Raw genomic sequence first — 20491 nt, 5'->3', positions numbered from 1 at the left:
TAGCTTCATCTGGATGTAATTATTTAATTTCACTATATATTTATATATATAACTGGTCAAAACTGAGGCCTGTGCTCTGCTAAATTCAACAACGAGTATTTATCCATTTTTATTCTGATGACACCTCTAAGCAAAGTACCTAAAACTTGACATTACTTAATATAATATTGCACATTCCAGTTTAGTCCTAGCCTTTTCCAACCTTGAGCCTCGTACTCACTGTATTTTCCGCTTTGTAAGATAAACAAGTACACTGTTCAGTGGATCTGTATGTGGGTACATCTTAAACATTTCTCATTATGTGAGGCGAACTGATATCAACAAAACTTCCATTCTCTTTCTATGGCCCGGCATGGCCAGGTGGGTTAAGGCGTGCGACTCGTAATCTGAGGGTCGCGGGTTCGCATCCCCGTCTCACCAAACATGCTCGCCCTTTCAGCCGTGGGACGTTATAATGTGACGGTCAATCCCACTATTCGTTTGTAAAAGAGTAGCCCAAGAGTTGGCGGTGGGTAGTGATGACTAGCTGCCATCCCTCTAGTCTTACATTGCTAAATTATGGACGGCTAGCGTAAATAGTCCTCGTGTAGCTTTGCGCAAAATTAAAAAAAAATAAATAATAACTGTTTCTATGAATGATATTTGTTGTTGGACTTACGAATTCTTTGACTGGTGAAGCATTGATCTGTGAATAATTACATTCGCATTATTTTGTAATTATTGGTAATAATAAGAAGGTTTGGTTTGTTTTTAATTTCGCGCAAAGCTACACGAGGACTGTCTACGATAGCCGTTCATAATTTAGCAGTGTAAGACTAGAGGAAAGGAAGCTAGTCATCGCCACCCACCGCCAACTATTAATATACTCTTTTACCAACAAATAGTGGGATTGACCGTCATATCATAACGCCCCCACGGCTAAAAGAATGTTGACGAGTCAGTTGTTCAAAATTAAGGACTAGACAAATTTGCGTGAGTAACTTTATCAAAAATAGTTATTAAGAAACATCACAAATGTATATGTATATTTACAAAATAACCATGCACAAATGTTAAGCCTAACTAACAATCCTAGATGAACATATGTACCGCGAGTAATTCACTTTATATCCAAAAACATTTAATTATTATTGAAAATTCAGAGAAAACATTTGCCAGTTTGCCTTTCTGTGTGTGTGTGTGTGCCTCCTGGTCTTATTACAGTGTAGAAATATTGTTTCACACCAATATAAATTATTAGCTGAAAACATATTTCGCTGTTAAATGTATATTTTTAATTCATTTTGACACAAATTTTCTCAACTTTTCCGGTTTGGTCAATACACAATTTCACATGTTAGTTGTGAGGAGGTTAAAAAGACTGACGTTTTAATAGGAAAGTTGAGAAAACCCAAAATAATTAGGGGAAGCGCTACATTATTTCAGTCTTATGTTGTTTATCAGTGATATAAAACTACTAACAATTCTTAACGGTGATGCATAATTCAGGAACGTACAGAGAACACTTGATTTAACACTACCTAGTCTTAAACCTTGATAACTACCATGTTGTTTTCTCTAGCGAGCAAACACATTGTAGGTTTCTTATCAGAAAACTAAACTTTTGTAGACGTCGTTGCTTTAACCAAGATTACTTGATTAACTATTTGGTTTTCTTATCTTCCAGATTCAGATAACAACCACGATCTACAATGTGGGTCCTCAAAGAGAACAAAACAGCCACAAAATGACAACGAAGCTCCATTAAAACGCTTAGCTCGAGAGCTGCCTGGATTTAACTGGCTCGAGGACAAAATAAAAAACATTTCCCAATCTGTTCAAGTACCAAGAACCGAAACATTGAAGGACACTAGGAATGTTGGCCCTGGACACATGATGGATTCTAACACCAGTAATCACTGGGACGAAGAAACAGATCATGAAGTAGCAAAGAACCACAATCGGAACACAGAACGATTGGAGCAGTCAGAACCCAGTCTTGTCACTTCTACAGAAAAGGGTAAATCCGAAGATGTCCATAACAGATCAGAATGGGTTGAAAACGAAGACGAGTCGAAAGGCAAGAACTCACGTTTTACGTTTTATGAAGAAGTTCCTGTCACTATGGGAACGTCTTTAGGACAAGAAATTACCGTATCTCCATCCCACCATCCTTTGAAGGAACTTTCTACCCAGCCAATGTCGTCGAAAGATCAACATGGTCTGAAACCAGAGAAAACAGAGATCCCTCCTTCTTCATTTTTTTATTGTCATCCACAAAGTTCAGTGTTAGAGGTAGGGTGAAAAAACTCTTTCATTTAATCTTTTCCATTTCTACCTTAGTCCTGAGAGTCTGTTAAATGAAGTAACCACTTAGAAGAATATTTCATTCCAAGATGTGTATGCTGGAAGTAAGTAAATAAATATTTAGTTTTAACACAATAGTTTATCTGCACTGTGCTTACCGTGGTAATCGAACCTCGAATTTTATAAATAAAATACCTATTACTTGTCCTTAACCTCAGTAGGACGTTTGTATAATATGGTTACAATCAACAGAAAAACGAGAGGTCATTAGTTATATAAATCATTACGACCATAAATGGAATTCCCTGTCGTAGAACAGTTCGTAGCTGGCCAATCGGGTTCAAACGTGTGTGATGTCATAAAATGTACTTCACAATTTAAGATATGGCTACGTTACAGTCAAAACCCTTGGCGTAAATAGTTCACGTTAAGGCAATGCTTACTGAATGCCTTACATCTGGCCAGGAGAGCAAACTTAAGAACAGCGGCAGATAGTTTTGTTAACTTTGTCGTGAATGCAATAAATACAGTTCAAATAAGAAAATATATTACCTAGAATTTTTAGTTTCATTAAGTAATAATTGATATTAATATGTCCAGTATATGTACTAATATCCATCACAAGATCGAATATAATCAAAATTAATTAGGAATTAAATTATTAGCTTTGGTTTGTTTGTTTTGAATTTCGAGCAAAGCTACTCAAGGGCTATCTGTGCTAGCCGTCCCTAATTGAGTAGTGTACGACTAGAAGGATAGGACCTAGTCATCACCACCCATCGTCAACCCTTGTGCTACTTTTTCCCCCACGAACAATGTGACTGGTTATAACATGCTAACGTTCTAACGGCTGAGAGGGTGGGACATGTTTGATGTGACGGGGATTCGAATCTGCGACTCTTGGATTACGAGTCGAATGTCTTGACCATTTGGCCATGCTGGGCCTTTTGGAGATGGACATAATGTATAAAAATATAGAAGTTTCTGTACATGATTTAGTGACTATGTGATAAGGAACGACAGTTAAAAATTCATTTCATTCAGTTCTAAGCAAATTTCATGATTTGAACTAATACCATGTTTTTCGTTTTTCTTCAGGCTCAACAGAAGTTTTCTGTGGCAACTATAATGGAAACTAATAAACCGTCAACTCTTATCGAAGCCAATAACGTGAGAAGGTATGTGAAATAAAGTTCGCATGACGTAACTCATTCTCCTATAAATCATTGTTGTAGAAAAAAAAAGTTCGTGTGTAGACAAGACGAAGCCAGTTACCATTTATAGCCACATTTATTTATCTGTCCTCTTCACCGCGAGGATTCGAACTTTGAATTTAAACGTTAAAATTTCACAGACTTACCGCTGTCTATGTACGATTGCGATGTGATGTCACAACTTTAGTTTACTTTGTACCAAGTTTGGTTTAATCAAAAACTGTTCCAAGTCTGTTTTAATAAACAACTGTACCATGTTCCTCCCAAAATGCTTTGTGGCGTTTACAAATAGAAACTTTTACAAATAGGAAATGCCTTGTTCATAATATTACGTAAGGAGAGAGTAAGAATATAAGACTGTCTTTTTTGTTTTCTTGATAATTTATTATAACACACAAAAAATGTCTTTATCCAAAAAAGAAAAAAAATGTTGTACGTTGAAATATTAGTGTTCACGTGATGTTGTTGTTGTTTTTAACAAGTCAAAATATACAGTGTTTACAAAATACATATACCAAAAATGAAATTGAATAACTTTTGTATTATTTGAGATAATACAACATGGAAAACAAAATATATTCTAAATGTTTTAACTGTATTTAATTAATAACCTTATAATGTTTTTTTATCATTAGTTACAATCAATATAATTCTGTATTCAAGTCCCTCACTGGGACAACGGTAAGTCTACAGGCTTACAACGCTACAACGCTTTGTTATAAGAAAACACACACACAATGTACTCATACTGTTTTTTTACTCAATTCTATAAAAAACTCAGTGATTAAAATGCGCACTTATGTAACATATGCAAGTAGCCATTCCTTACCAAGATGCTTTCTCCAAATCACGATCATTTGATGTAAAAATTACTTCTGGAATTATTTGTCGGTTTTCCATGTTCTCTTGATATACGTTTAATCATAGTATAATCATAGTAAAAGATCTACGAACATTAAATCCTCGAAAGTGTCTTCGAAGCGCAACAGAAGTCTTTGCACTTCCATATCAAGAACTCTGATCACTCAACAAACCTTCACTTTGCCGGTTTGTTTGTCTGCCATCAAAGATCCACAAAATATACTCTTGTGTATGTAAACAATGGTGCGGATTTTAAGATAATATTCACTTTGAATATGGGAACGTCTGTGTAATCACGTCGTGTAGGTAGACATGATGCGGAGTATGGCCTCATGTGTTTTACAGGACACACACTTGAACAACAAGTTTCTTTCAAAGCTACTCCCACGAATAATCCAGAATCACGATTCCGGATCCCTGAGGGTTTCCTTCACTTCTTTATTCTATAGAACATGAACAACGAATCGGTTTCAAGATATCCCCTGTCAACAGATACGAATATCTAAATTCACTTATTGTACCACATATCATCTGCTGGACTTATTATAAAATTATTTTATAATATAAAATGTGTTATTAATATCATTAGGTTTGATGAAATCACGATAAAAGGTTTTATTTTTAGATAGGCAGGTAATAAGATAACTGTCGACTGGTATTTTTTATAGTGAGAACGTGTTTATATGTGAATTTCGCGGAAAGTTACCCGAGGTCTATCTGTGCTAATCGTTCATAATTTAGCAGTGTAATACTAGAGTCATTATCATCCACCGCCAACTCTTGGGCAACTCTTTTATAGTGAGATTGACCGTAACATTATAATGCCTCCACGGTTGAAAGGACGAGTTTGTTCGGTGTGACGGTGGATTTGAACCTGCGACCCTCAACTTGCATGTCAAACGCCCCCTAACCACCAGGCCATGTAAGAACTAAAAGGGAAATGTTTTCATTAACTTGCAGATGAAAATATTAAATTATTATAACTGATTCCTTGTGTACAGTTCATGGCACGTTATTACCACTTATTGAAAGTAAATAACATACGGCCCTTCCTTGTTTGTTTATACAATGGCTTCTCTCTTATATTAAAATATTGTCACAACTTATATCACAGTCTGTATTAGTCCATTGCAAGCATCTTTGCAAAAGCTGGCGTTAGAGGACGTGTAATGGAAGCAGCGAGCTCATTAGATAATAACTAAAGTGAAAATAGTCGGGCATATTGTCAAACATTAACACTGAACTGGTTCTCTGACACAGGAACTCCTCAGGAGAGTCTCCAGTAACCTCCTCGTTGGAAGAACACCACCAGTATACAGGTAATTACGGTTTATTTCATCTTCCTTATCGTTGTTATTTTTTTGAGAATGTAATATTGACTGAGAGACACAACAGTTTTGAAAACAATGTCTAATTAATATTTTTATTTAGATTTTATAAAAGATAAACCTTACGTTGTTTTACGTCAACAACTTGTATACATTTTCACCAAAAAAATGTGCTGTGGGTTGGCCCTGTGGTAAAGCTATGGAATATGGAGCTGGCAAATTGGGCTCCAACGCAATACCATAAAACACTCCTCCCGCTTTATGTTGTGGATACATTATAAGAGTAGCAATAACTTTACTAAGTTTGGATGGTGAGTGCTTATGAGTGTTTGTCTATCCTTCAGTCAATAGTTGAAAATAATGGACAGCAGCACCTAGCTAGTCCTAGCCTTGGAATACTAAAACAGATCAAAGAATAAAGATTAAAAGGAATAATGAAAGAGAAAAACAAATATTTCAAACTCGGTCCTCTTTTTTTTTTTTCTTCACGCCCTCTATGTCGCAACTTGAGTTAGTTATATCTGTGGGTTTAGTGGCGATGATTTTTATTTTATTTCGTACGCATTCTTGGTAGTGTTTTACCTACTTTGAACATTATGTTCCACATCGATGTATTTATAAATTTAATTGCAAAATTCCAGAGAAAACTATTTTAGAAAACAGGGCTATCGTCAGAAACAGTGTCGTCAGAGAGAAAACGACTGGACGTGGTAACATGGGTTCATAAGGCATGTATAAAAAATAGCAAAACAGTTGGTGCCTCAACAATATTTTACTGTTTGTGTTTAACCACAACAAACAAACAAAGTTTCTGCTATATCATATTGTTATTCGTGGTACATCGAGTTTATTTTTCTCGCATTTTTTGAGCATTCTTTTATAGCACGAATAAATTTGATGCGCTAAATTATCAGACCAATAAATCCATTTCGAAAATGTAAATGGTAACAGGAGCTTTGACGATAATTCGATGCTTATCATATGTTTTTTTTAGGATAAGATAAAAACATATTATTTTGACTGTTTAAAATTATAATTTTCTAATAATAATGAATAAATATGATATTCTGTTCTTACATCTCGTTTCAAAAAATATAGAGTTGAATTTTGACATTGCTTGGCGCCATGCACGTAAAGCGATTTCATCAGAAATGGATATCTTTTGCGAAAAATACGTAACAGCTCTTTTCGATACCAAATAAATATTCGTGCACTCAGATCATAAGGATGTGTTCGTATCGAAGTTCTTTAATTTTCAAGACTGGGCTAGCCTTTGTATTAGGCAGGTGGTTAGGGCACTTGACTCGCAATCTGAGGGTCGCGAGTTCGAATCCCCGTCTCATCAAACATGCTTGACCTTTCAGACATGGCCAGGTGGTCAGAGTGCTCGACTCGTAATCTAAAACGTCACGGCTTTGAATACCTGATACACCAAACATGTTCGCCCTTTCAGCCGTGGGGGCATTATAATGTACAGTCAATCTCATTATTCGTTGCAAAAGGAATACCCCAAAGGTGACAGTGGGTGGAGATGACTATCTGCCTTCCCTCTAGATTTTCACTGCTAAATTAGGAATGGCTAGCGTAAATAGCCCTCATGTAGCTTTGCACACATTTCATAACAAGCCAAACCAATTATTTGTGCTAAATGAAAATGATATGGATCATCTTGAAAACGAGGACCATCCAGAAAGTAACCTGTAACAAGTCATTTCTTAGCAATCATAAATAAACTGTGGTATTTTTAACAGGTGCAACGTGTATTCATTTTATTTTATACAAAAATATTCTAGCCAAGTCACGGGACCCAGAACATATGGGTTTCTGTGTGAGCAGACTGCTTAAACTTAAACGGACATTGAAAAACCATTATTTTGGTGCACTAAATGGATTTTGATAGAAAATGCAGTAAAGAGTGGTCTTGGCTTTGCATTCATATAATGGACCCTTTATTTTATTGCATAAGGCTTCATTGTAAAGTTTTTCTGTTTCAAGTATACACTACTCCATGCAGGTTTCCCATATTCCATCTAGTGTACAAGGACGACAGTCTCCCAGCACCTATATCAACATTCCAATTGCACAGAAATTCATCGAAGTTTTATAGAATAGCACGAATACCTCATTCTTCAGCTGCAGTAACGGATATGTTGTGAAAGCAACTTGTGCACACGTGACTTATGTCGTATTTACAGACGAAGATCCTTACTAAGATCTTGTGTACCTTTGTCCTCGGTACATGGAAAGCTTTTACTACTGGCCTTTGTGTTATTGGATATTAACTTAATGCAGATGGAGTAGAGTTTGTTGCGCGTCTTTTCCTGGATGGTCCTGGGTCCCCAAGTTGATCCATATTATTTTATTTTCCAATGCCATTAAGTAGAAGCGATATATTTACCTTGGAAATTCTAAATCTCTGATCTAAACACAACTTAATGAACTGTGTGAATGAATAACACATTTTCGTATAGGTTTGGTATATGTTACCACAAAATACAATCAATGTTCGGTGACGAGACACTACACATGAATGCCAAACATGTAAAAATGTATTTTTGAAACATGCCATTCTTTCGCTACCGTAAGTCATCTGTGATTTGCTGATTTGAATCTTCATAACCATTTTATTTTTACCATAATATAATTAGTCCCATGTCTATAACAATTGTTAAGATTTTGTCCAAAAGGGTGGTACTCATTTATTATGTCTAGTAGCAAACTCATTTTGTTAGCAGTGAAGAAAGGCGGCATTTAAGAGGAAACCTAAAATGAACCTGTATATTATTTTACAGATTTGGCAGTATCGAGGAGCACGTTTTCTAAGTTTCTATCGACTTGTCCTAAGATGGATCCTAGCCTTATTTCAAAGAACTCTTCTTTAACCCTCCCAAGTCTAGCAGAAAAAAGATGCTACACTACCGAATTATCATCAAAAGAGTATCGTGACTTAGAGAGTGCAGGAAAACCCATCACAGTGACTTCAGCTCACGAACCAACCGTGGAGCGGAAATACAACGTTCACATTGGTAATGAGAAATTATATGAGTTTGCATCAAAGACATCAGCTTTTAGAAAAGTCCAAGATTACAAGATGAAGAACTTAAATTCTTCAGCGTTAAACCTCCAAGTTTCAAATCCATCGACAAAGGGTTTTGACGACACTCAAGCAAACACTTGCGATCGTTCGAATTGTTTCAGTAATAAATTTGCTTTAAACTGTCTTAAACCTGATGAGGGGTGTGAAAACGTCACAGACTTGTCTCTGGAGCAACTAAAAGAACCCGCCAAACTTAACAGCCATTTAAACCTAGATATGCCGAGTCTTAAAGAACACAATGAGATGTCTCTTACTGACCTAGAGCCTTTGAAAAGAAGATTTTGTTCAGTTTCTTCGTCACCTAAGGAACATAATACTAGTCATCTCATCAAGCCAAGTAAATTCAATGCACCAACTATGAACCTTGAAGGTGCTTTATCCACCCAGTGTGTTAACTCTTATACAGAACAAAACATTATGTTTCAACCTACGAATGCTAGTCGTTTATTAAAAACTCCTCCAAGTGATTGTCAAAAGAAACCGTTCTACAAAGAGTGTACACCAGTGACGAGTCAGGGAGATCAATGGACTTCTCAGCAATACACGAAACACTTGGATGAGTCAGTTGCTAGTTTTATAAAGGATATTTCTCTGCCAGAAAAACAAGAAGGCTCTTATTCTAAACCACAGCTCATGAAAAGCTCAAATATTCGAAGTAAAGAGGCTCCAATATTTAACCAACTGTCTCAGGGCTCAGCCGATGAATCTCAGCGTTCAGTAGAATACAATACTGCCAAGTTGATTCTTAAAACAAAGGGAACTGAAGACACAACCCTCACTATGCCAAATAAGGTTACTGAATTAAAATCTCAATCAACCCAGACATCAGATGAAACCGTGGTTATTAATAATACCTCATCAACAAGATTTAAAGGTGGTGGTGGGATGGTCCATTGTAGCGACGAACTCACTTCCAAAGCAAATTTATTCAGAATACCTTTACGACAAAAAAACTGTAAGTCTTTAGATAATTACAATTATCATTCGAGTAAAAATAATTTTGGATGTACAGAACATGGTCTTTACAAACCTCACGCATCTCGCTTAGAGAATGACTCACTTAGTTTGTCTAATTCTGCAGGATACTTGTCACTAAAGAGAAAACGACTTATGAGTTATGCAATAGATAAAGAGAAAGAAGTAACCACTAAACATCTTTCAAAACAAGGCGAGAAGGATCGAAATTTCGAAAATACGGGAAACGAGGTTACTGCACAAAAAACGGTTTCCGGAACTTCTGCTGAAACTAGGTTTGATACTGAAGGGATTGCAAACACGAGCAAAGAAAATGAAATCCAGGTAATTTATGAATCTGAACAATCCCTTAAATCTAAAGAGAACAGTAAAAGCAACGTTTTGTCTTCTTCAGTAGGTTTCCACGAGGAACCTTCGCATGTTGTATCTTCTGGTAATGACAAGAATGTTCACAACCAACAGAAGGAAGACTTTACTAACACAGACACAGCTCATCACATGACTGAAGAAGAAAAACGAGAAAAACGAGAAAAACCTGCAAGAAGACGCACTTCGAGCATGCCACCCGTAACTTACGTCGAGTCAAGTAGTACTTCTTTAAGTAACTTTGGCGTCCTAACGAAAGGAGCTACTTCGTCAAGCCTTACTTCAATTGACACTGGTGTCGTGCCGAAAGGAACTGTCTCGTCAGGCCTCACTTCGGTGAGCTCTGGTGTCGTACCAAAAGAAACTGTCTCGTCAGGCCTTACTTTAATTAATAATGGTGTCATGCCTGGAAGAGCTACCTTATCAGGCCTTCATAGTTGTACTCAAAGTTATGAAACACTTGATAAGAATGACAATCAAAGTGACTACTCATTAATTAAGGAAAAAAGTCGCCCTTTCCGGAATCTAACAGAAGAAATGGAAAACAGAAAAAAAGAACTTGTTATTTTAGATCAACTTGCCAAACAGCGTGAAAAGGAGTACAGAGAGTTGCTAGAAACTCGTAAAGAAAAATACAGGCTGCTTGATATGCTGGAAAAATGCTTCCCTAAATTGGTAGATTCACCTGAAATAGAAGATGATGAAAAGAAACCTTTTAAGTCCGAGAATATAAATGCAGAAACTATTTCAATGAGTACGAATTACAAGTTTGAATTAAACGCAAGTTTCAAAAGTGACCAACCTGTCACAGAAACAAAACCAACCACTTTCAATTTAGATGAGGGATCTTCAGCTCAGGTAGAGAATGATGCTTATAATACCGGAGGAACTTTGGCAAAAGTATATGTCTCAAGTGGAAGTGCTTGTAGAGATTCAGAGAAAAAAGTTTCTATGATTGGTAATCAAGAAACACATTCTGACAAAAGTATATCCAACATTCCAAAGCTTTCTGGGCCAGTTTGGAAAAGTGAGTCAAAGCCTTCTCATTGCCACACAATACCTACAGCCGCAGTTAATCCCCTGAAGTCTTTGCCAGCACCACTCATTCAAACGTATCCTTCTGGTTTTTCATCGCTACAGTTTGTACCACCTCTGAACAAAAGTATAAAAGCAACAGGGGTCATTCAATACAGTGACAAATCCGACCAAACACCAGAGAAACAAAATCCAAAGAATGCTGTGGAAAAGAAAATGATTTCACCAAGTGTGGCTACTGTAGCCCCTGTGATGAATAACTCGTGCCAGCCAGGTGAAGTATGTTGCGACAAACAATCATGTGCATCTAACGTTCATCTTCGAACGTTGTACGATGGCCATTTGTCTTCAGTCGCAAATTCTTCTCCGTCACTTCAGAAATTTCACAACTGCGCCAGGGAACATAAAAACGACCATTGCGACGTTTGTGAGAGGATAATAGGTTGTTCTGTACCTAAACCTAATTCAAATACATGTTTTACGAGAGATATTGTCCAGAAACAGAGCGGATGCTTACCACAAGAGCGGGCAAATGAATTTAAAAACAGCCAGAACAAGACGACAGCCTTTTATACTGTCCGTCCAAATGCGCTTTCCCATCAAACTCTTATAAACCCTCTAGCAATGCCCTCACTATCTGGTTACTCTGGAACGAGTGAACCTAAATATCCTTTCAAACATGATAACCTTTTGCAGGTTAGATCGTCTCCTGAGGCTTTGCACAGGTTACCTAATCCAAACTTTACTACCCCAATTAAAAACTTTGCTTCTCAGGTACCTTCATCACATTGGCCCGAGGCAGCCACGATAAACTGTAAATTACCAGACTTGTCTTCTCAGCCTTTCTTCAGACGACTAGTGGATCCCACTCACTACAGAGTGGAAGTCCGTCCAATAATAGAGCAACAACCTTATCAGGTTGTACAACAGCGCGGAAACGTTTCGAGATCTATAAATTCACAAACGCTTTCGACTGTAGCTTCACCATACGACACATGGACGCAAAGACCTGTGATGCTTAACTACCCGCCTCCGCAGTCGATGGTGCGTCTTCCGAGTGATCATCATCTTGGAAACCAGGTAAAACATACAAGAGGATTTGTTATTTCTATTGTTTTTATATTATAGTATCAACAACAATTTGATTATTACTATAGTACCACAGTTAAGAAAGCAATGGTTTGTTTCTTATTATGCAGAAAGCTTCACAATAAACTCATCTGTGCTATGTCTACGGTGAGTATTGCAACCCAATTTCAGTCTTAACTAAAACCAGCGGAGTATAGGTCTCTGTAATTTTTTTAAAAATATAATCAAAACTCTAACCGCTTATTATCAATTCATGCAAATAAGATTGAGTTCTTCAGAAATAAACAAGAGAGAGCCTTCAATGGTCGTGGTTGTAATTAAATTTAAAATTTGTCAAGAGATGAAGTTATGGGCTAAATTTTTATTGTTGTTTTGAATTAAGTACAAAGGTACTGGGCTAACTGTACTCTGCCTGCCACGTGTATCAATACCAGGTTTTTACCGTTGTAAGTTTGCAAATATACCGCTGTGTCACTAAGGGCTAAAATGATATACCTGAAAAAAACAGCTCAGAATCATTATATGAGCTATTATGCCGCGGCTGAAAATAAATAACTCAAATTTGGAAGTAGTTTGAACTAACTTTCGCGGAAAAAAAATCAACATGATTAGTTTCTTTTCTTTCAACTTCATTTTTATAAATATAAAGATTTACAAATTACAATTGCCCATGTTTTACTGTCGTGCCTTTGCTCATTTATTTCTACAAGACTAGTTTCTCACGAAACAGTTAATGTTTTAGATCTGGGTTCGAACCGTGCTGTCCGTCGTGTTCTTGAATAAGAAGCTTTCTCGTTAGTATGTTTTTGCTTTAGTCTTCCTATCGCTTGATACTAATGATTGGAAATTACCCTACGATGGACTGGAAGTTAATCTCGTCCACGGACAGTAGTGTGTAACAATTCTCGTTCACTTGTGCTAACCTGAGCTAAACACCAGTCCAAAGTCTTTCGTGTTTAAAGACACCAGGATGTAAGACCAGAGTTTTGTTCATATCATATTGCCGAGCATGATATCAGTGTTTCAGACTATGAATCTAAGGGTTTATGGTTCACGTCTCCACTTTACGTCCAAAAACGTCTATCAGTTCAAAGTTAAAGACGGCTAACACAGCTAGATTTTGTGTAAGTTTATGAGAATATCTGCAACAAACAGTTAATATTACAATGTATCTTATTTAACAGGCAATGGATAGAAATCTTAGTCTCAAAAATAGAGAGAACCAGAAAGCAAGTCCTCACTGTGGGTTGTGCAGTAAAAAAGCTATTTTTATGTGTTCTGGTTGTAAACAAAGCTGGTATTGTGGAGACGACTGTCAGGTATGAATCCTCAACAAATACTGTAATAATGTATTCTCACTGTATCTTCCATAAATACATCGTTACAAAGGTATATTAAATACAATGTTAACAGGAAATCACTTTGATAAAAATGTTCTAAGGTTTCTTAAGTAACTCTGAAGATTTGATATATTTATCGAATTATGATAAAGTAATAGAAGTTGCGCTAGTATTAGCAAAAGGATTGTTTGTTTGTTTTGGAATTTCGCACAAAGCTACTCGAGGGCTATCTGTGCTAGCCATCCCTAATTTAGCAGTGTAAGACTAGAGGGAAGGCAGCTAGTCATCACCACCCACCGCCAACTCTTGGGCTACTCTTTTACCAACGAATAGTGGGATTGACCGTCACATTATACGCCCCCACGGCTGGGAGGGAGAGCTTTTTTGGAGCGACTCGGGCGCGAACCCGCAACCCTCAGATTACGAAGCACACGCCTTAACGCGCTAGGCCTAGCAAAAGGAACCTCGTACATGTGCATGTGTCGCATCTAGCTTTCTAACCTTAGTGTTTTTAACGTTTACTGTTTTACACAAAACATGCTTTATGAAGAAAGTTATTCAAATTTTTATTCACATAATTTATATCTTTTATACATTATGACACGTCTTACATATTTTCTATTATTCTAACGTGTAAAACGTGTTTAGGCTTAGTTCAGATATCTGGTGTAATTATTCTCACTTGGTAGTTATGTAATAGTTTATAGGTGGCGTTTTCTTCCCTTCTGAGTGTGATTCTTCAGGCCAATCAAAACTTTGGTAAGAGAGCTGTGCTTCTAGCCTGAAACTGATAATAGTTATATTACGTGCACGGAGACATTACCAAAAGGCAATAACCTTCGAGATGTGTATTATGCTTAAAACGGTTGAAGTTATCGTGAAGTGGGAATCACTAATTAAACAACAGCGAATCATTCGTAACAGGAAATAGCTGTCAGCAACTTTGTGGTTTCGTGTTGCGTCGATAATCTGTTTTTGTTTAAATTCTAAACGTTTTAGACAAGGTGATGAAAAAAATGAACGCTGTTTTCATTTTATCGTAATAGGCGCTAGTACGAAATAATGCAGGGAACTGGTAGGACTTGGTGGTCAGACCGCTCGATGCTAAACATTTTCTTCTTTCTAGCCGTCTGGATATTATAGTGTAACGGTAAACTCCATTATTCGTTAATAAAATAATAACCCAAGAGTTGGCGGTGGATGTTGTTATCTATCTGCCTTCCCTCTAGTTTATCACTGCTAAATTAGGGACGGCTATCCTAAATAACCTTTGTGTAGCTTCGCGCGAAATTCGAGCCATCATTGAACAGTTTTTTCGGCAAGTGGTCGTGTCCATATCTTGCTCTACTTTGATTGTTTGTTTGTTTGTTTTGGAATTTCGCACAAAGCTACTCGAGGGCTATCTGTGCTAGCCGTCCCTAATTTAGCAGTGTAAGACTAGAGGGAAGGCAGCTAGTCATCACCACCCACCGCCAACTCTTGGGCTACTCTTTTACCAACGAATAGTGGGATTGACCGTCACATTATACACCCCCACGGCTGGGAGGGCGAGCATGTTTAGCGCGACGCGGGCGCGAACCCGCGACCCTCGGATTACGAGTCGCACGCCTTATGCGCTCGGCCATGCCGGGCCCTACTCTACTTTGAACTGTAAGAAGCAATAAAGAAGGGCTCGGCATGGCCAGGTGGTTAAGGCACTAGACTCGTAATCCGAGGGTCACGAATTCGAATCCCCGTCACCCCAAACATGCTCGTCCTTTCAGCCGTGAGGGTGTGATAATGTAATAGTCAATCCCACTATTCGTTGGTAACCCAAGAGTTGGCGGTGGGTTGTGATGACTAGCTATCTTCCCTCTATTCTTACACTGCTAAATTAGTCAGAGTTTCCTCGGAATATATACACCCTTGTGCAAATTAATTGAAACAAATGGTCATTTTATAATATTTTCAACATGGCGGCCGGTGTAGGCTCGCTGGACCCGCTAATTTCCTTCAACAGACATTTTTTCACACAGACGGCATCATTAGCTGTGTTTTGCAGTACGGTCGATCTATTTTTGGGATATATGACGAAAATTTGAGGAATATTACGTCATTCGAAATTGCGTTAGTAGGGCAAGGAGACCAGTCAAAAAGCAACTTCTTTCCAACTCAATGAAAAAAAAACGGTATCAATGGGGCCTGAAATACAAGAACTGGATGCAAGAACAATGGAGGAAGGTGTTATTCAGTGACGAGACTCATTTCTTCATACAGGGTTAAAGAAGTCTGCATGTTCGCAGATCTCCAGGTGAAAAAATTCGAGAATTTCACATCGATCAGTTCGTAAAACATCCCTTGAAGAAGATGTTTTGGGGCTTTTTCAGCTAATATGGCGTCAGAGGCTTACATATCGTAGAAGGTATGATGCGAGGACCACAGTACATCAAAGTTTTGCAGAGAAGAGTCGTTCCACAATTGAAAAAGATATTACCAGATGAATCTGGCATTTTTCAGCAAGATCTGGCTCCGTGCCACACATCGAAACTTGTGAAGAATTTTATGACTACAACGCGAATAAAGGTGCTGGACTGGCCTGGAAACTCTCCAGACTTAAATCCTATTGAAAATCTTTGAGCGATTTGTAAAGAAAGACTTTGAGGAAAAGACTGTACTATAAAAGATAAGCTAATTGAGTCCATAATTGAGGTGTGGTACCGCGATACAAAAATTAGTAAAGATTGCAGTCAAGTTGTGGACTCGATGCTAAAGCGGATTAATGATCTTCTGAAAAATAAAGGCGGTCATATCATGTATTAATTTGTGAGTAATTTTTGAATTCTCAGATATAAAACGCAAACTAATTGAAAAAATCGTAATTTTCCGCCTTGTTTCAATTAATTTGCACAAGGGTGTAATTGTACAACTTGCATCATGTGATAAGAAAATTGCGCAAGCGCGTATTTTTAATTCACTTTTAACATTTTATCACGTACTCTTTTTCACATATTCACCATTTTTAAATGACATCGTTTCGGAGTTCATGAGTTACATTGCTTAGTTTTGACCTTCGTGAGGATTTAACTTTAACTTACGTTTTTAAAAAAAATATCAGTTACTTTGGTTGTCTTTCTTTAATTTAGTAAACTATATAATTTGTTTTTATCTTCTATTGCAGGCGAAACACTGGCCTAATCACTCAAAGTACTGCAGGAATTAATATTTCTTCTTGCCACCTGTGTGCAATTTGTGACTTCTGAGAAAAGGACCTCTGGTGTTTTCTTTCTAAAGCACTAGTTAAATTAATGTTTTTTTAAAACATACAGGAGCAGACGCGAAATAATTTATTTGGACTTTAAACCTCAAAAACATAAACGCTCGTAGGACGAGAATTTAGTAATAGTTCGTGTGTGTGTGTGTGTGATTTTATTTTGCTCATCATATGCTGTGTCTTTGAAGTTACCAACAGTCAAGAAAAGAAGGTCCGTGGCTACTAATCTCTCTTATGTTTCTAGTTCTTTTCGTTTCGTTAACAATTGTTATCGACTTACTCATACTATCACCAAATATTAACCCTATGGCTACCGGGTTCTTGAATTTTGAGGACAGCATATGGACCACACTATTTCACCGTTTGACAGTAGAAAGGAACCATCCATTCAGCTTATCATTTGTGGCTTTGGGACTAAAAAGAGAAATGTGAAAGACCAAAAGAACATTTATATAAACTTTCCTTTTCATTTGAATGTAATATGATTCATTTTTGCCATAGCTGTCATTTATGAGGCGTTTATTTCCTTTCGCAGCTCATGTATTGTGATTTGTATTCTAGTCGTATATAGCTCTGAAATACGATATAAGCAGTAGACTGAATCAGTGTGTGTTGCTTTCCACAACTTTAACGGAAGAAAAATAATTAATGACCGAGTTAACGTAAGTCGTGTGATAACATTGCTCTAAATTCGTGTGGCTGAAACTCTTAACTAATTTTTTACTACTGTATTTGTTTTCGTATCATTAGCAAAGATCGAACTTCGATTTCAACATTATTAGCCTTAAAGCTTATCTGTAAGTTATCAGAAGACGCTACTTATATAGAATAGCCAAGGAAATTTGTGGCACCATTTACAAAACCATACCAAAGAGTCTCCTAGTGATATATATAAATAAATTTTTAGTTGTTATAATTATTCCGTCAAAAATATTAAATTATTGTTATTAGCAATGACACGCATGTTATGTAACTTTATACAAAACATTATAAACTGAATGCTGCTAGATGTAGGGAAACATGCGTTAGTAGACTTAAATATGTGTTAAAACTAATTTTTCGATTAGTTGTAGGCTAGAAATGTGGGTTAAAATCAATATTTGACCAGCTGTAGGCTCGAAATGTGGGTTAAAGTCATTTCTTGACTAGCTCTAGGTTAGAAATGTGGGTTAAAATCAATATTTGACCAGCTGTAGGCTAGAAATGTGGGTTAAAGTCATTTCTTGACTAGCTCTAGGTTAGAAATGTGGGTTAAAATCAATATTTGACCAGCTGTAGGCTAAAAATGTGAGTTAAAGTCATTTCTTGACTAGCTCTAGGTTAGAAATGTGGGTTAAAATCAATATTTGACCAGCTGTAGGCTAGAAATGTGGGTTAAAGTCATTTCTTGACTAGCTCTAGGCTATAAGTGTGGGTTAAAATTAATTTTTGACCAGCTGTAGGCTAGAAATGTGGGTTAAAAGTCATTCCTCGATTAATTGTATGAATTAAAATGTTATCCTTACATTTTCCGTTATTATAAAAAACAACAACACTTAATTGAACATAGCGCATAATCTTGAACATGATTTTAGTTACTTGAGTTTCAACATTATGTTATTAAATAATATATTCTGTTATTAAATGACATATTATGTTATTAAGTGCCCAAAATAGTACTGAGCGACTGTCAATTTACAGTCGAACGATCTGCTACTGAGATTACACCTTATTATATTATAACCTTGAAGTTGTTGAAACTAAGATAACAGATTTAAACGACAACACTAAAACATCGGTATTTTGGATTTGCGTTTTTAGAATCACTTGGTTCTCTTTAATTTGACTTTATTATTCCGTACGATGTGAGAACATGTAGTATATTTTAATAACTAACTGTTCTAATATCATGAAAAATTAGATTAAAATGAAATAATGTTTTCTTTCACACTCCATGTATATTTATCTTTTTTGTTATAGTGTCAAGTAATATAATTCCAAGTACCTCCTTAACGCGCAAGTGTTTTTGATATTTCTGGCTTCTTAACAGATTTATTATAAATACAATATTTTTACTATAGTTAAAAATAAAAATATAATCTGTAACATAAATACCTAGTTGTTTGTTTTTTTTTACCTGTTGGGCTAAAACGCTCATACCAACAATATGTTTATGGGTATTGTTGGTATTTTTGACGCTATTTTTGTATATTAGGGTTAACACCAATACGTAGCGAACCATTAAGAAACCCAGTAAGCCTAAAATATGTGGTTAAAAAGCATGCTATATGAATACTTTTAGTATGTTCTTTTCAAATTAGTTTTATTTCATCCATTCAGAATTCAAAACCAGAAATGGACAATGAAGAGCATCACTAGGAGAAAAACAATAATAGTTAGCAAATAGCATGATTTTCAACAAATAATTTAGGTCTTTTGACAATTTTTAGAATGTTTTTGTTGTATGTTAAAGTTACGTTTGTATATAGTTTTTTGCTGTGTGTTAGGTAAGTTATCGAGTTTCTTCAAATAAAGTATAAAAAAACAGCCAATAAAAACTAAATAATCTACTGAGAGTAGTAAATAATAATAAATATTTTAAATGTATAAAATGTATCTGAACTCTAATGTTTAAATATTTAATAAAAGAAAACTTGAGAAAAAACGTTCCATTTCTGTTATCTACTGTAAAACGTTTGAACTCAAAGAAATGTCTCTTAAACTTTTTTATAATCGCTGTCTTTTTATATATGTGATTTTTATTTGGCTGTTTTTACGTATGATATCAGGATAAAAAAACAAAACATTCCAACTTTTTGTGATGTGAATATTCTGAATGAAAAAGTAAACTCCAACAATCATGACTTTGACAAGAGTGTACTTATGTGGAAGTTTCTTAAATAAATACTAAAAAGAGCAGGTTTTTGTAAAACATATTACTGGCAAGAGTGTACCTATGTGGAAGTTTCTTAAATAAATACTAAAAAGAGCAGGTTTTTGTAAAACATATTACTGGCAAGAGTGTACTTATACTAAAAGCAGGTACGGTTTTTGTAAAACATATTACTGGCAAGAGTGTACTTGTACTAATAGCAGGTTTTTCATAAAACATATTACTGGCAAGAGTGTACTTATACTAAGAGCAGGTTTTTCATAAAACATATTACTGGCAAGAGTGTACTTATACTAAGAGCAGATTATTGTAAAACATTACTGACAAGAGTGTACTTATACTAAGAGCAGGTTTTTGTAAAACATTACTGACAAGAGTGTACTTATACTAAGAACAGGTTTTTCATAAAACATATTACTGGCAAGAGTGTACTTATACTAAGAGCAGGTTTTTGTAAAACATATTACTGGCAAGAGTGTACCTATGTGGAAGTTTCTTAAATAAATACTAAAAAGAGCAGGTTTTTGTAAAACATATTACTGGCAAGAGTGTACTTATACTAAAAGCAGGTACGGTTTTTGTAAAACATATTACTGGCAAGAGTGTACTTGTACTAATAGCAGGTTTTTCATAAAACATATTACTGGCAAGAGTGTACTTATACTAAGAGCAGGTTTTCATAAAACATATTACTGGCAAGAGTGTACTTATACTAAGAGCAGATTATTGTAAAACATTACTGACAAGAGTGTACTTATACTAAGAGCAGGTTTTTGTA

At 36.1% G+C, this 20491-nt stretch overlaps 1 protein-coding gene across 2 annotated transcripts in view; it reads left to right on the top strand.

Annotated features, from left to right (window-relative positions):
- Positions 1-19810, top strand: part of LOC143244189 (uncharacterized) — a 39535-nt gene extending 19725 nt beyond the window's left edge. The window contains exons 3-8 of one of the 2 annotated variants that reach the window (XM_076488420.1): positions 1667-2274; positions 3385-3464; positions 5622-5680; positions 8482-12242; positions 13436-13570; positions 16749-19810. In XM_076488420.1, coding sequence (XP_076344535.1) covers positions 1667-2274; positions 3385-3464; positions 5622-5680; positions 8482-12242; positions 13436-13570; positions 16749-16790 — 4685 coding nt within the window. In that variant the 3' untranslated portion in view covers positions 16791-19810. The remainder of the gene's footprint in view (positions 1-1666; positions 2275-3384; positions 3465-5621; positions 5681-8481; positions 12243-13435; positions 13571-16748) is intronic. The other variant, XM_076488422.1, reaches the window with a different exon arrangement.
- The last annotated feature ends 681 nt before the right edge of the window (positions 19811-20491 follow it).

Source organism: Tachypleus tridentatus, chromosome 2, assembly GCF_004210375.1.
Source record: "Tachypleus tridentatus isolate NWPU-2018 chromosome 2, ASM421037v1, whole genome shotgun sequence".
Lineage (NCBI taxonomy): Eukaryota > Metazoa > Arthropoda > Merostomata > Xiphosura > Limulidae > Tachypleus > Tachypleus tridentatus.
Note: the sequence above shows the minus strand (reverse complement) of the source record. Positions and strands in the feature narration are given on the sequence as shown.